Consider the following 15,528-nt stretch of genomic DNA (forward strand, 5'->3'; position numbering starts at 1 on the left):
AGTCAATGTCGGAGAGCTTTATGAATGAATGTGCACTTGTCTTTTGGGCTCAGACTCCATTACCTTCCCGAGAAGCTGCAGGCTGTGTGCTTTTTGTGCTAATGCTTCCTCTTCCTCTTCCTGTTTCTTTCTTTCTGCCTCTGTTCATGAGTCTCTGTGCCGTCAGCATTGAGGAGCTGGCAGAGACTGGATAAGCTTGAGCATGTTTGTTCTGTCCATCATTCACTGTAAAACAAAACGGAAAATTAAATTAAAATAATTGTAAATTAATCTTTGTAATTCAATTAAATAAAGAATTTGTAATTAATTAAAGGCGAAGCAGTGGCGCAGTAGGTAGTGCTGTCGCCTCACAGCAAGAAGATTGCTAGTTCGAGCCTCGGCTGGGTCAGTTGGTGTTTCTGTGTGGAGTTTGCATGTTCTCTCGCATGGGTTTCCTCCGGGTGCTCCGGTTTCCCCCACAGTCCAAAGACATGTGGTACAGGTGAATTGGGTAGGCTAAATTGTCCGTAGTGTAGGAGTGTGAATGAGTGTGTGTGGATGTTTCCCAGAGATGGGTTGCGGCTGGAAGGGCATCCATTGCGTTAAAAACAAATGCTGGATAAGTTGGTGGTTCATTCCGCTGTGGCGACCCCAGATTAATAAAGGGACTAAGCCGACAAGAAAATGAATGAATAATTAATTAAATATTTAAATAAAAAGTGATAAAATTTTTTTTTAAATCATTAAATATTTTTTTATTAAATTAAACATTTTTAGTTACATTTTTTTAAAATGAATTTATAAATTGTAATTAAATTTTAAATTCTAAATAAAACAAATAATTGTAAGTAAATTAAATAATTAATTTTAAAATGATTAAATAAAACAAAAATATGAAATTAAATATTTTTAATTAGATTTAAAAATTGTAATTAAATTATAAATTGTAATTACATTAAATTCTAGATTGTAATTAAATAAAACATTCTAAATAAATAAATAATTGTAATTAAATTACATTTTTTAAAATCTAATTAAATTAAATAACGCAATTTAATAATCAGGCATTGGAATCAGAATGTGAATACGGCTATCCTAAACAAATAAACAAAAATAATTAAATGTTCACATAAATGTCCAAGGTAAAAACAGATCTTTTTCAGCCATCAGGCATCCACATGAAAATATACTATAGTCATTTATAGTAGATACTGTAGTTTTTTTTAATCACACTGACGCTGACACCTTCAATAGAGATAGAGAGGCTGCGCAATCTGCTAAAATGAGCTTAGAACTGTTTATTCACGTATGGGTGATTATATATTGCATCACCAAAAATTATTGAGGATATGTACATGTGTTGTGTGAATAGTCGATATAATGATTATTGTGATCTCTGGGTTTGGAGGGAGCACGACTAGCTTAGCCCAGCATAGACCATCCATTGAATCGGATTAGACCACCAGCATGTCGCTCAAAAATGAGTTTGATTTTCCTGTTTAGATCCTGATGCCTCTGTGGTCTACAAACACTGACGGAACATGAAAATGAGCTATTTTCTTGGTTGATATGGCTTGGAACTAAAGTAGTCAACATTTGAAGTGGATCAAAACTGTCCTAAGACATGAATGGGTGTTGTTTAATAGTTTTAGGATCAAGAAATGAGCCTACACTGGAAATAAATATCAGTAAATTTCTGTTTTGTGATTCATATTTTAATTTCCCCTGTTTTTTTTATGCTTTTGAATTGCATTTATGGGACATTGATCTACATTTAACCTTGAACCTCTTAAAGAATTAAAAACTGCTTTTATTCTAGCCGAAATAAATCTACAGACTGTTCCAGAAGAAAAAATATTAAAGGAAATACTGTGAGAAAATCCTTGCTCTGTTAAACATCATTTGGGAAATATTAAAAGAAAGAAATTCACGGGAGGGCGAATGATTCTGACTTCAGTTGTAAGTATACGTTCTGTTGCATGGAAAACAGTATTGTTTTTTAGAGTTTCAGTGAGCAGTGCGTCATCTGAAGGGGTCGGATCTAATCGCTGTCTAACCCCAGAGCTGATCTCATCAGTTTTGTGGTCTGTCTGCAACCTAACACACCATGCTAAACAAAAGACATGCCGTTCGCTCAGCTGTCATTGATAAGCTCGACCCTCGATCGTGCTTATTTGTTAACGTCAGCTGTAACACAACATTCCCACATTGCCATCTTTATTTGTTTACTGTATTAGTCGCCATCAGAATGGATCACTTTGTTATCCGCCATAAGATTGAGAGCCCAGCTTCAGCGATTCCTTCATACTGACAGATTTGATGGGACTGTTGACCGTTGTAGCTGTGAAATATCTTAAATCATTCAGCGTAGTGATATGGAGCTGTAATGCTCTCAAAACCTGCCGGAACTACTTCAGCTGTGCATTTATCTGAGAATAATTAGCATGCTCATCAGGCGGTCAGAATCAAGCACTCCCACAGTATAAATATCCATGTTTATTTTTATCAATATCAGTGGAAACAAGGACATCGGGGTGTTTCTAGTGAAGGAATTTTCATTGTGTCATTTGTGTTTTGTAAATGGCGGTGGTGAAGGTGATTCTGGCGTCCTCTGTGATGTGCTCGGTGCGTTTTTAATAGATCTGCTTTACTTGGCTGTAATTGGGTGTTTCAGCGAGGGGTTTCTAAAACTAGCACTTCATCAAGGCTGGGAAACAGACGGAGCCAGATTTACACAGCATTCTCGAGTCAGAAAAGGGTTCCCTTCCTTCCAGCCCCCTTTTACTTCCTGTTCAACGGCTTCCTGTTGCATAATATCAGTGACTCATTATAGCAGGCATTTAAACAGCAATAAGCATTTCAGACGCATTACTTTGCACTTTTTTCAGCTATAGTGCTATTCAGGTGGTGTATTTTAAATTATAAATGTCCCTGATTTGAGCACCATCTCCTATATTGTGATTTTCTTTTAATTTCTTTTCCTATTCAGTGGTTAAAAGTAGACTGTCTAATTGAATTCTGCCATGTTTTCAGTTTCAAGTGTTTTGGATTCTGTTAAGTGCACTGTAAGAAATGCAGGCTTCCACACAATTCCTTCATGTTGTCCCAACACAAGTCTATTAAGTTAACTGAATCGCTTTTACAAAATTTAAGTTGTCCCCAGAAAAACCTTAGGAATTGTGTTGTTTCAACTCGTTTAATTTAAGTAGTTTAAACAAGCAGCAAAATGACTTGCTATTGGGGAAGAGTTTTTAGGGATGGGTACTGAAACTCTGTATTTTATCGGTATCGGTGCTTCATTGTAAAAGACTGAAGTATCGATGAGCTCTGATGTTAACGGTTCTGCTTTCAGCACTGGAGAATTATTGCTTGAATAAACATTCGTTCATTATTCATCCTTCGTTATGCCAGCAGTCAATCACCTAAATTAGTATAAGTTAATATTAATACTTTAATAAACACACGCATTCGGTTATATTGAAAACAGTGTTTTCTCTGCAGTAGCCTAAATAAATCTCAAACATTAAAAATGCTTTTACATTACTGTATTTACAAATATAGCCTATAAATAGCTTAATAATGAACCATTCTTAAGAAATAATAAAAAAAACAGCTTATTTTTACATTGCAAGATGCTCCAAAACGGTTTTAAAAACACAGTTAACTAATTTATGTGAATGCGTTAATGAAAAATCATAAACATTATCTCATTTAACTGCATATTGCTACTCTGAAAGGGTATTTTCAACTGCAGGGAGCACAGTAAACCAAGAAAGATCCTGACTTCTGCCAGAAAAGGCAAACATGTTGATTTTTCTCCAGAAGAATGGTTAAAAAACGCTACAAAAAGTACCGATAAGAGAATCGTTAAAGTACTGAACCAATAAGGGGTATCGATAAAAGTAGTAATACCGTTAAAACCATAATGATACCCATCCCTAACAGTTTTAGGACAACTTTGATAAGAAGAATGGTTATTTTAGAGTCATTTTCCTTCAAACCATTGTGCATTCTTTTAGAGGAAAAAAAAACTATTTATTTATTTTACAATTATTAGTTTCATTTTATTTTATATTAAAAACGTAATAAAAAAGTATCGATAAGAAAATCGTTAAAGTACTGAACCGATAAAAGTAGTAATACCGTTAAAACCATAATGAGACCCATCCCTAACAGTTTTAGGACAACTTTGATAAGTCTTTTAACCATTTCAAATGTTGACTACTGTACAGGTTCAAGAGTGTATGTGAAGCCCTATGGGATTACTTGGATTTCTGCATAAATTGGACAGAATTATAGACAGCATACAAGTAAATCACAACAGAAGAAAATACACGTGCTGGAGTGGCCCAGTCAGAGTCCTGACCTGAACCCAAATGAGATGCTGTGGCATTACCTCAAGAGAGCAATTCACACCAGACATCCCATGAATATTGCTGAACTGAAAGGGTTTTGTAAAGAGGAATGGTCCAATATCCCTCGTGAACGTCGTGCAGGTCTGATCTTCAACTACAGGAAATGTTTGGTTGAGGGTATTCCTGCCAAAGTAGGGTCAACCAGTTATTAAACCCAAAGTTGACATACTTTTTTCCACCCTGCACTGTGAGTTTACATGTTGTGTTCAATAAAAACCTGAAAACTTATCATGATTGTGAGGTGTTAGTTTAAGCAATGCTGTGTTTTTCTGTTGTTGTGACTTAGATGAAGAGCAGAGCAAAATTTTCTGTAAATTTATGCCAAAATCCAAGTAATCCAAGTGTTTGCATACTTTTTCTTGCATAAGGGGCGACTTGTATGCATTACAGCACCTAATATTTTGGCCCCGTCCACACGAACATGTTTTTAAAACCAGTTTTTTCCTACACAGCTTGGTTGTGCGTCTACATGAAAATGCAGGTGACTGAAACTGAAACTGAACGTCAGTGTGCGCACTGTTAGTGTCGTAGTAATTTGCATTTGTTTTGCATTGACTTTGAATGTAACTTACTTGCACAAGTACTTAAATCCTCACTTGGTCAACCCAACTTAAATGGCTATAAATTCGCCTCTTGGTTGGGCATGCTCTTGACAGTGCATCACAGTGTGTTTTTGAGTTCATGTGAGGACAGTATTTAGACTAAAGACCTGAAACCGTAAATGTGAGTACAGAATAACTCTGTGTACAATATTCCTGTCAGTAAAACAGTGACCTGTGCAGAGAAAATCAAAGGACACACCATCAGTTTTGGTTTCAGAGCTTTACGGTTTTCTCGATGACCCACTTTTCCATTGATTCCATTAACAAACAGTTGGAGTTACAATTATTAGCGCTCTTGTTAAAGTTTAACTCTTTTATATTTCTTCTGCAATTTCTGTTTAACGGAGAGAAGATTTGTTCAACACATTTCTAATCATACTAGTGTTAATAACTCATCTCTAATAACTGATTTATTTTCTCTTTGTCATGATGACAGCACATAATATTAGACTAGATATTCTTCAAGACACTAGTATTCAGCTTAAAGTGACATTTAAAGGCTTAACTAGGGTAATTAGGGTAAAGTTAGGGTAATTAGGCAAGTCATTGTATAACAGTGGTTTATTCTGGAGACAATCCAAAACTAATCTTGCTTAAGGAGGCGAATAATATTGACCTTAAAATGGGCTTAAAATAATTAAATAATTAAATTAAATAAAACTGCTTTTATTCTAGCTGAAATAAAACAAATAAGACTTTCTCTAGAAGAAAAAATATCATAGGAAATACTGTGAAAAATTCCTAGCTCTGTTTCTGACTTCAGCTGCAATATGAAAGTGTTACTCAGTTATATTTGTAGTAATATAGACGTAAGTATTTATGTAATGATTTGATTCTGTCATTACACAAGCTTCGCCCTGCTTTTTTCCCCTCCCCATCTTGGATCTGTCATTCATAAGAGATGGAGCAGATCCACGTGTTTGAGAGCTCTTTCCGAGAGTCGTCTCAGTCTGAAAGCTCTTTTGTCTCCAGGTTTCTTCTGCAGGAATTAATAAGTGCTTTCCGTTCTTGGAAAGACGGTTTAAAGAGCCGGTCTCTGCTTTTTCTCTTACAGTTTTGCTGTGTCGTCTCTGAGCCTCGTGACCGCACTGTGTTTGGCCGGAGCTCAACTTCAGGCTCCTCTAATGGCCTCATTAACAAGCCGAGAGCCTCTCTGAATCTCACATTCACTCACTCATTTACTCACTACACTTGTTTACTCTTTCCTTCACTCACACGGTTTATTCACTCAGTTGTTTACACACTCATTCTCTCTCTTTGATTCACTTGCTCGTTATGATTCAGTTCTACTTTCCTATAGGTCTTCACTCAAATAAAGATGCATGTTTAAGCCACTTATTTAAAATGAGCTAAACAACACATTTCTTGAGGTTTTTTTCGCGACAATTTAATTGTTTTATGTTCAATCTACTTAAATTTGTAAAAATTAATATGATTTATTAGCCAGGTTTATACTTCTGTGAGGAGTGATCGGCGTGACCCACAGCGCATGCAATGTGCGTAGCTATGCGTTTATACTTCTGTGTGCTGTTTGTGTTGCTCTGCAATAACGCGTCAGAAACGCTAGCTCTGTGTCGCTCTGTGTCGAGTACTTTCGCTGGTGTTTTGTTTTTTCTGAACACTACTTTAATGCACAAGAGGCTCAAACTCGCTCATTCAGAGGCGGGAACCGGCGGACGTGCAACAACTTTAATCATAAGGTGAACACACAACTTCTGGAGCTCCTTCACGGGACTCCATACTTAAACACTCGCTCCATCTGGCTCACGCCTCTCACCTCCTCTCACACTCTAAAGTGCTACCAAGCTGACCAATCACAGAGCTTGTGCTACGCGTCGTTGCGATGTATAGTTGCTTTTTTTTTTGAGAGGTGCGCGTCAGTGTCGTCGATGTGCCCACGCGTATAGGCTGCGCCAGAGCATACGCGTGCACTTAACGCAGATGTATAAATCAGCCTCAAGCTGAAAACACAATGAGTGCATGAATAAACTTGCTGCTTTAATTACTACTTAAGTATTTCAGAGATTTATTTTTCAGATCTTTTATTCTTTAATCCTTAATTAAATGATTAGCCCTCCTGTAATATTGTAATACTTTTTCACATATTTCTCAGGTGATGTTTAACAGAGCAAGGACATTTTTCACAGTATTTCCTGTTATCTTTTTTCTTCTGGAGAAAGTCTTATTGCTGTTAGTGGCTGAAATTAAAACATATTTTGGGATCATTTGATTTTGTCTTCAACCGTAATTGACACTGAAGAGTATTAACCGGATGTTGACGGTGGAATAGCAGAAGACCGCTCATGAAAAACAGCGGTGGCTTTTAAAGGAGTCCGTCAATTTAACAGCAATTAAAGACGAGATGTGTGAAAGTGCCACACTGTGAGTTAAGCCTCTTCACATGACTCTGACTGTGTTTCTGTTTCCCACGTCTCTCCACTGCACACACACACACATGCGCCGTCTATCATTGGCTTTTATTTCAGTCTCGCTCTCCCACACGCTCCTCAGAGAGAGAGACAGTCATGAAACCACACTAAATAAAACGATTCATCGGATTTGCTCCATTTTTTTTTTAAGGTAAATTCTTGCAAACAATTGATATGGGCTGAATTTACACAAACTAAGTTAAACGTGGAGTTTAAATTCAGCCCATATCAATTGTTTGCAAGCACTTAGCTTAAAAACACTAGTAAATCCCATGAATCATTTTTCAATGTTGTAATGTAGTCTGGTATTTTTCGTGTCGGGAGCCGCCAGTTGAGAAACCGTAACGTTATGGTCAGTCACACACAGCAGCGGGAGCTCCGACTATGACCAGTCAGATCTGCAGACTGCATCAGAACAAGCTCACGTCAGCGGAGACTCTGTGTGATGGGTATCGTCAGAGATGTGCAGTGGTGTTTTCATCAGATCTCCTCCGCAGTGACGGAGCTTCGCCCGCGGCCTGCACTGAATGAATGACCTAAATACAGACATGCAGAGAAAAGAGTGAAGCCTTCAGCAGGATTCTCTCTCTCTCTCTCTCTCTCTTCCTCTCTCTTTCTTCTGCTTCTCTCCAGTCTGACTGTAGATGAACTCATTGGCAGCGGGCCGGCTGTTTGATGTCCCACACACACACACTAATCTCTTTTGCTGATTAACATTTTCCCCGGTTCGTTTTCTTCTGCTACTCTTTATTTTCACACTGGGGAAGAGTATGTGCAGGATTTGCTTAATGCAGTGACACAAACTCGCTGAAGGAGATTTCTGGGCCGTCTGCTTCTGAAGTGTCAAGCTTTGATTGGTCTATGCTCCATTTTAACCCCAACACTTGGTCTCGACCCAAAGTTTTAGTCTGTATTTACACTACCTCTTTTTTATTTTTAAACTTTCCTATTGACCCAAGTGCCAAAAGTGACCCATAGCCATTTTAATAGCAGAAGTTTGGTGAATTTTTCTAAAAAGACCCCTATATTTGTTTTCATGAACGTTGTACATTTAGGATACAGTGGTTGTCTTGGGGGTCAATTTTGACCCACCAGCTATAAAACAGTGGTGTAGTCCTTGCTATACGCATGTATACTCAGTATGCTTACTTTTTTTCACGAGCTGTTTGGGTGTTTATTATTTATTTTTTAAATAAATAATAATCTTATTATCTTTTATTATGTTTGGGTTTAAAACAAGCATGCACGAATGTGACAGTCAAAAATAATGGCTGATTGACGTTTAAAGTAAGACTTTCCATGTATGTGCAGTCCCTATTGAGTTAGCTTAAATAAAAGTACACTAAATAGTTGTAACTATCTTGATTGACTCTTTTTTTTTCAGTATTAAAATGATTATATAAGCTACATGCTGTATACATACAGCCAATCACCGAGGCTGCTGGGGGGGCACTGTTAGTTAAACATAAATCATCTAATAGGATTAGACTATTAGCATCTCCCTTTAAAACAAACAAATTTGTTAGATTTTTTTTTTTTTTTTTAATGTATTTATTTATTTATTTATTTATTTTTTAAATTAATTTATTTATTTTTTAATTGGGTAATTTTCCCAAAAAATGAAAACTGTCATCATTTACTCGACCATTACTTGTTCCAAACCGGTTTGTCTTTTTTTCCTTCTGTTGAACACAAAAGAAGATATTTTGAAGAAAGCTGGAATCCTGTAACCATTGACTTACATTGACAAAGTATTTATTTTTCCTTTCATTGTGGAAGTTAATAGTTACAGGTAACTGATGTTAAAAAAAAATAAAAAATAAAAATAAATAAAATAAAATTATATATATATATATATATATATATATATATATATATATATATATATATATATATATATATATATATATATATATATATATATATTTAGCTAATGAATCATAGTAACATTGACTTTCATCATTTCTTTGGCTACTTTCATTTAAAATTTGGGTCAGGTGTAATAGTACACCACCTTTTTTTTTAGGACTACACCACTGCTATAAAACCATTTTTACGCCACAAAGCTACTGGGACAAACACACACTCCAGCACACACAATAAGAATCTGCAGCTTTAATGTTTATGAATCAATTCAATTTGATCGTATATCTCTTTCCACATTAATTATAGTTTTAAAGCAGCTTTACAAAAGGTGCCCATTACTGCATCACAATCATATTCAGGAAATTCATGTTATTAGTCACCGTAACTTTATTAGTCGCTAATTACTTTAACTAATTAACTACTAACTAAGAGCTTTTACCAATTAAAGTTAACCATAAATATACAGATATAACCATTAAGCATATAACCTGCAGATATACAGGGGGACGTCTGTGTACACGTTTAATGGAGTGTGTTTGTGTATAAAGGCTGATTTATACTTCTGATTGATCGGCGTGACCCACAGTGCCTGCCTTGTGCGTAGTCGTGCATTTATACTTCAGCTTGCTGTTTGTGTCGCTCTGCAAAAACACTTCTGAAAGAGTCGTTAGATGAAATAAATATGACGTTTAACAACTAGAGTAAAGGCCCGTGCACACCGGGACCATTTTTGCTAAAGATCATGATTTTTCTCACGATTCTGTAGATGTAAAATAAAGGTTAATATGAGTGGGCTATTATTATTATTATTTCTAAAACTTATGGTAAAAATAAATTATTACACCATATAATTATTAAATGTCCAGACTCCAAATAAATTGTGAAGCAAGACTTAAATAAGATCTTATATATATATATTTATAAATAAGTTAGATATAAATACATATCTAATAAAAAAATCAGGAGATCATACAATAGTTTATTTAAATATAACATGTATTTTGTGTGTGTGCGTGCGTGTGCGTTAGTTTCTATTGCTTGCATCACAAGCTGGACTTGCACTGGCCTCTTCTGTTAATATGCTGTTGTGGTTTCAAGGCAAGCTGTTTTTTTCAGTGTGTGTGTGTGTTTGTGTGTGTTTGTGTCTGCTGGCTCATTCAAATGAGCGTCACGTTGTGGAGTTGTAATCTGATCTTGCGGAGTGTAAATGGAAATGTTTGTGTGTTGCTTTCATTAGTGGAGGTTTGAGCGTCTGAATGCTCGGCTGTGTGTTTGAGTCTGCAAGTCACTGATCTACAGCACCTCTGAGACAAGCGTGTGTGTGAGTGAGTGAGTGAGTGAGTGTGTAGTGCATGTGTTTGTGTGTGTGAGCGAGTACAATGTGTGTGTATAAGTGTGTGCAGTGCATATGTGTTTGTATTAGTATGTGTGTGATATTGTGCGTGTATGGGTGTGCTACTTGGAACTACACCTAACTACTTATTTTTAATTTTTTATTATTATTATAACAGTTTAGGGATGAGCTTTTTCGAATAAAGGGTTGAAAATGAATGCTTTTCTTGTCTTAGTTTTTTTTTTAATCCGATTAATCGAAAAGTAATAATAATAATCAACAGATTAATCGATTATTAAAATAATCGTTAGTTGCAGCCCTACTCTGCATGTGTTTTTCCAATCCAGGCTCATTCTGAAAACGTACCTCACGAACGTTTCTGGAGACCGCGAAATACGTCCTGGCGGCACGTTTTTCTGCAGTTTTTGTTTTCGCGAATCCGCCAGAGGTCGCCGTGTACGCTTTTCGAGATCTCAAATTTCCCTCGCGAGTGCCATTCACGCCTGCTGTTCTCGCGTAAACCCACCAGAGGCCGCTGTCGACTCACTATTGGATAGACTTTCTGACTGACTGAGCGAACGATCAGCTGACCTGCCCTCTCCCTTCCCTAAACCCAACCAATTTTATCGATTGACCCGCCTACCCACTTTTCTAAACCCAACCAACACGTTTCAAAAGCAATCCAAAAAACGAAAAGCCCTTGCCTTTTTTTTTTTTTTTAATTACCACGTTTTCAGATTTTACCACATTCTCACCCTGCTATTCACCTGTTTGTTTTATATTTTGGACTCTGTTTTTGTCTTACCCCCCTTCTGGAACCGCTCTTCACCGGACTCGAACTCCCGTCTTTGTATTCAACTCCTCTCTGCATCTCAAATCCGCTGACGTACGTAGCGCGCTAACAGGACAAACTGGTTGCAGCCGGAATGCCGTCCATACGGAGGTAAGCGGTCAGCTGGTAAGCGCGAAAAGGAACGGCGTCACACCGCCCCGCAGCGTTCGTTTAAAGAAATGAAATGCAGCCATACGTACTTCCGCATACGTAATTCGCTGTCTCCAGAAACATCCGCAGGGCTACGTTTTCACAATGAGCTTGTGTTGTGTTTTTCAATTACAAACCTTTCCCAGTAGTGTAGGAAATTATGTTGTTATTGTGCTCGTTTTTAAAGGTCTGTTGGCATCGCTCTGAAACGTCTCTGTGTTTGTTCTGCAGGAGGAGGTTCAGCGATGAATAAGCTACGGCAGAGTTTCCGGCGAAAGAAAGACGTTTATGTGCCGGAGTCCAGTCGACCGCACCAGTGGCAGACCGATGAAGAGGCCGTACGCGGAGGCAAATGCAGCTTCGCCGTCAAGGTGATGCATACACACACACACACCCACACATACTTGTATACATCCGTTTAGCTGTGCCTTTACTGAATGAACACTGTGCTACAGCCCACAGATGGCACTGTTATGCCTTTCTTTTCTTTTTCCTTCTTTTATAACCTGTTTTAACACATTTTAATCTGTTTTTATATTACTATTTATTTATTTTATTTTATACTTGTCTCTCTTATTCCTGTTTATGGATCTGATTGGGCAGTTACAAATTTTAACTTGGGCCAAATCATCATACTGGTAGATCTGTCTCTGTGGGGATAGCAGTGTAATTAATATAAGTGAGATTCGAGACGTTACTCGCCACAGATAACTGTTGCAGGGGGTTAAAGTCCCTGGCGTCTGGCTGAGATCAAGACCTTTTATTATGTTTGGCTAGCTAATACGTTTTATTCCCGGGAGATTGTGCTCTTTTCAGAAGAGGGTGGAGCTACAAATGCCTGTGTGTCAGCATAGTGGCAGATTCAAAAACAAGACTAACATCCTATGCTAATGAGGGAGAGATGGTCACTAGTAGGCGGGGTTTTCCCCCTCTGATGACACGTACAAAGGGAGAATGTCAATCAAAACATTTCTGCAGACTGTTTTGATCTAGAAGCTGCTTATATTTACAGATTGATTATTAGTTGCAAACGCACATGAACACAGGCTGATGACATCCCAGCTACTGAAGTTTGTTGTGATTGGCTGTAATCTTCACCATGCAGTCTTCATCCTCTTTGAACGTGTCTCTGATTTACCACATTTACCCACAAATAGATCAGCCTGAAAGCAGAGATGAACGCTTGTCTCTCTATCTGTGTGTGTGTGTGTGTGTGTGTGTGTGTGTGTGTGTGTGTGTGTGTGTGTGTGCGTGTGTGTGTGTGTGCGTGTGTGTGTGCGTGTGTGTGTGTGTGTGTGTGTGTGTGTGTGTGTGTGTGTGTGTTGACTGCTGTGTTTTTCCTCTGGTTTATTCTGTCAGGCTGTGAGGTCAGGGTAAACGAGCAGCTCGACGTGTTGTTGTGGCCCAGATTCACTCTCATCATCTCGGCTCTTATTTCTCCACCTGCTGATCAGAAATACACACCATACAGCGCAGACTGAGAAGTGTGTGTGTGTGAGAGAGAGTGAGTGTATGTGTGTATGTGTTAGAGTGAGTGTGTATGTGTGTGCGAGCATGCGTGAGAGTGAGTGTATATGTGTGCGTGCGTGTGTGTATGGGTATGTTTGCGAGAGTGTGTGTGTGTGTGAGAGTGAGTGTGTGTGTGCGTGAGGATGCGTGAGACTGAGTCTGAGACTGAGAAAATTAAACAGCACTGCAGTGTTTGAGTGCTCTGCATTTGTCTGAATAATTCTAGCGTTACTACTGAAAAGGTTAGTTAGTTATTGGTTAGTTCTAGTCACATGACTCCTTGCGCCATTTTAAAAAGTAAAAATGTTTTCAACTAGAGGAAAACGCAGTGCACTGAAAAAACCCAGATTCATTGGATTTACTCCTTTTTTTAAGTTAAGTGGTTGCAAACAATTTATATGGGCTGAATTTAAACAAATTACATTAATTACTGTTCAACTTAATTAGTTTGTTTAAATTCAGCCCATATAAATAGTTTGCAACCACTTAACTTAAAAAAAGGAGTAAATCCAATAAATCATTATTTTTACTGTGTGTGTGCAGCCCCTACATCAGACTACACTACCTGATCAGTTTTAGGAACAACAAATAATGACTTGACTTCTAGTTGATCATTTGGTATCAGAAGTGTCTTATATGAAAGGCAAAGGCCTCTAGATTACACTTATTTGAGCACAATAAAATCTGATCATGCCTTGATTATTAATGATTTGATTAGGACAGTAAGGTCTGACTCTGCTTAGACTAAAGTCTGCTCACTGAACCTTCAATAATGTCCAGTATAGAATATGTGCTCATGCTGCAGTGGAAACAGAATGAATATTGTGTCTGACTCCATCATGAGCTTGGAGGACTGCATCCATACATCTCTGACATGACTCAAATCACTGATTAATAAAGTCATCTGGAATGGCAAAGAAAGCCTTCTTGCAGGACTCCCAGAGTTCATCAAGAGTCTTTGTGTTCATCTTCAACGCCTCCTCCATCTTACCCCAGACATGCTCAATAATGTTCATGTCAGGTGACTGGGCTGGCCAATCCTGGAGCACCTTGACCGTCTTTGCTTTCAGGGGCTTTGATGTGGAGGCTGAAGTATGAGAAGGAGCGCTATCCTGCTGGAGAATTGTCCCTCTCCTGTGGTCTGTAATGTAATGGGCAGCGCAAATGTCTTGATACCTCAGGCTGTTGATGTTGATCATCCACTCTGCAGATCTCTCGCACACCCTCATACTGAATGTAACCCCAAACCATGATTGTTCCTTCACCAAACTTGACTGATTTCTGGGAGAATCTTGGCTCCATGCTGGTTCCAGTAGGTCTTCTGCAGTATTAGTGATGATTGGGATGCAGATCAACAGATGATTCATGGGAAAAATCCACCTTCTGCCACTTTTCCAAAAGATCAATTAGAAGTCCAGTTATTATGTGTTGATCTTACAACTGGGATCCACAACAAGACTTTTGTCAGGTAGTGTGTATCAACCATAAAAGAATGTTAAAACATAAAATGTTTCCTAAATTCATTTAATTAGCTTTTAAAAACCTGTATTTTTTGGTTTTTGATCAACTATTTTCAGCAGTTTTCATCGATTTGATATGTCCAGTGTTAATAAGCAGGTGCTCTCCTCGGTGTCTCTCCTAACAAACTGACAATAGTGGAGCAGCTCCTGTGTGTTTTACTAGGGAGAAGGGGAAGGACTTCCTCTCAGTACAATAGTCGTCCACCCTTTGGCCTGACCTCAGAGTTCCCATGAGGCTCCAGGGCGAGACGCAGCCAAATCTTCTTCAGTGGTGTGCAGAGGAAGGCAATACAGGAGCTCCAGCAGGAAGAGACACGACTGCGTGACCTCTTCCTGTCGGAGCAGGAAACACTGACTGTGTTTCCAAAACATTTGTGAATAAAGCAGCGTTTCCATCCAGTGAATCAAAGAGAACAAAATCATCACTTCCTGATACACTGGCGCCAAATATCAGACTGAGAAGTGGAGTGTCATGCACTGTTGGGATTTGCCACTGTGTTGTTTCTTCGAGAGCACTATAACTACATACTATGAATCATTTATTAAGCATGAGCAAATAGTTACTTGGTTATTTGTTAATCATTAACTCAACACTGTAAAATAAATCCGTACAATTTAAAAATACGGTACAAACCGTAACAGTAATTCCTCATTTTTACAGGAGACTACTGCATCCTCTTAAGTGGCTATTTTAAACACTGTGGATGTTTTAGATTTTGTTACAGACATGCAGTGTCATCCTGCAACTGCTTTGCAGCACACACTGAAAAAAATGATTCAAAGATGATTCTTTGGATTTACTTAATTTTTTTACGTTAAGTGGTTGTAAACAATTTATTTGGGCTGAATTTAAACAAACAAATTAAGTTGAACATTGCTCAATTTTAATTTGT

General features: G+C 37.9%; 1 protein-coding gene across 4 annotated transcripts in view; it reads left to right on the plus strand.

Annotated features, from left to right (window-relative positions):
• numb (NUMB endocytic adaptor protein) overlaps window positions 1–15,528 on the plus strand; it is a 63,457-nt gene that overhangs the window by 23,887 nt on the left and 24,042 nt on the right. For all 4 annotated transcript variants that reach the window (XM_056476595.1, XM_056476598.1, XM_056476597.1 and 1 more), the window contains exon 2: window positions 11,838–11,977. In XM_056476595.1, coding sequence (XP_056332570.1) covers window positions 11,852–11,977 — 126 coding nt within the window. In that variant the 5' untranslated portion in view covers window positions 11,838–11,851. The remainder of the gene's footprint in view (window positions 1–11,837; window positions 11,978–15,528) is intronic.

The sequence above is a fragment of the Danio aesculapii genome, chromosome 17 (assembly GCF_903798145.1).
Source record: "Danio aesculapii chromosome 17, fDanAes4.1, whole genome shotgun sequence".
Taxonomy (NCBI): Eukaryota; Metazoa; Chordata; class Actinopteri; order Cypriniformes; family Danionidae; genus Danio; species Danio aesculapii.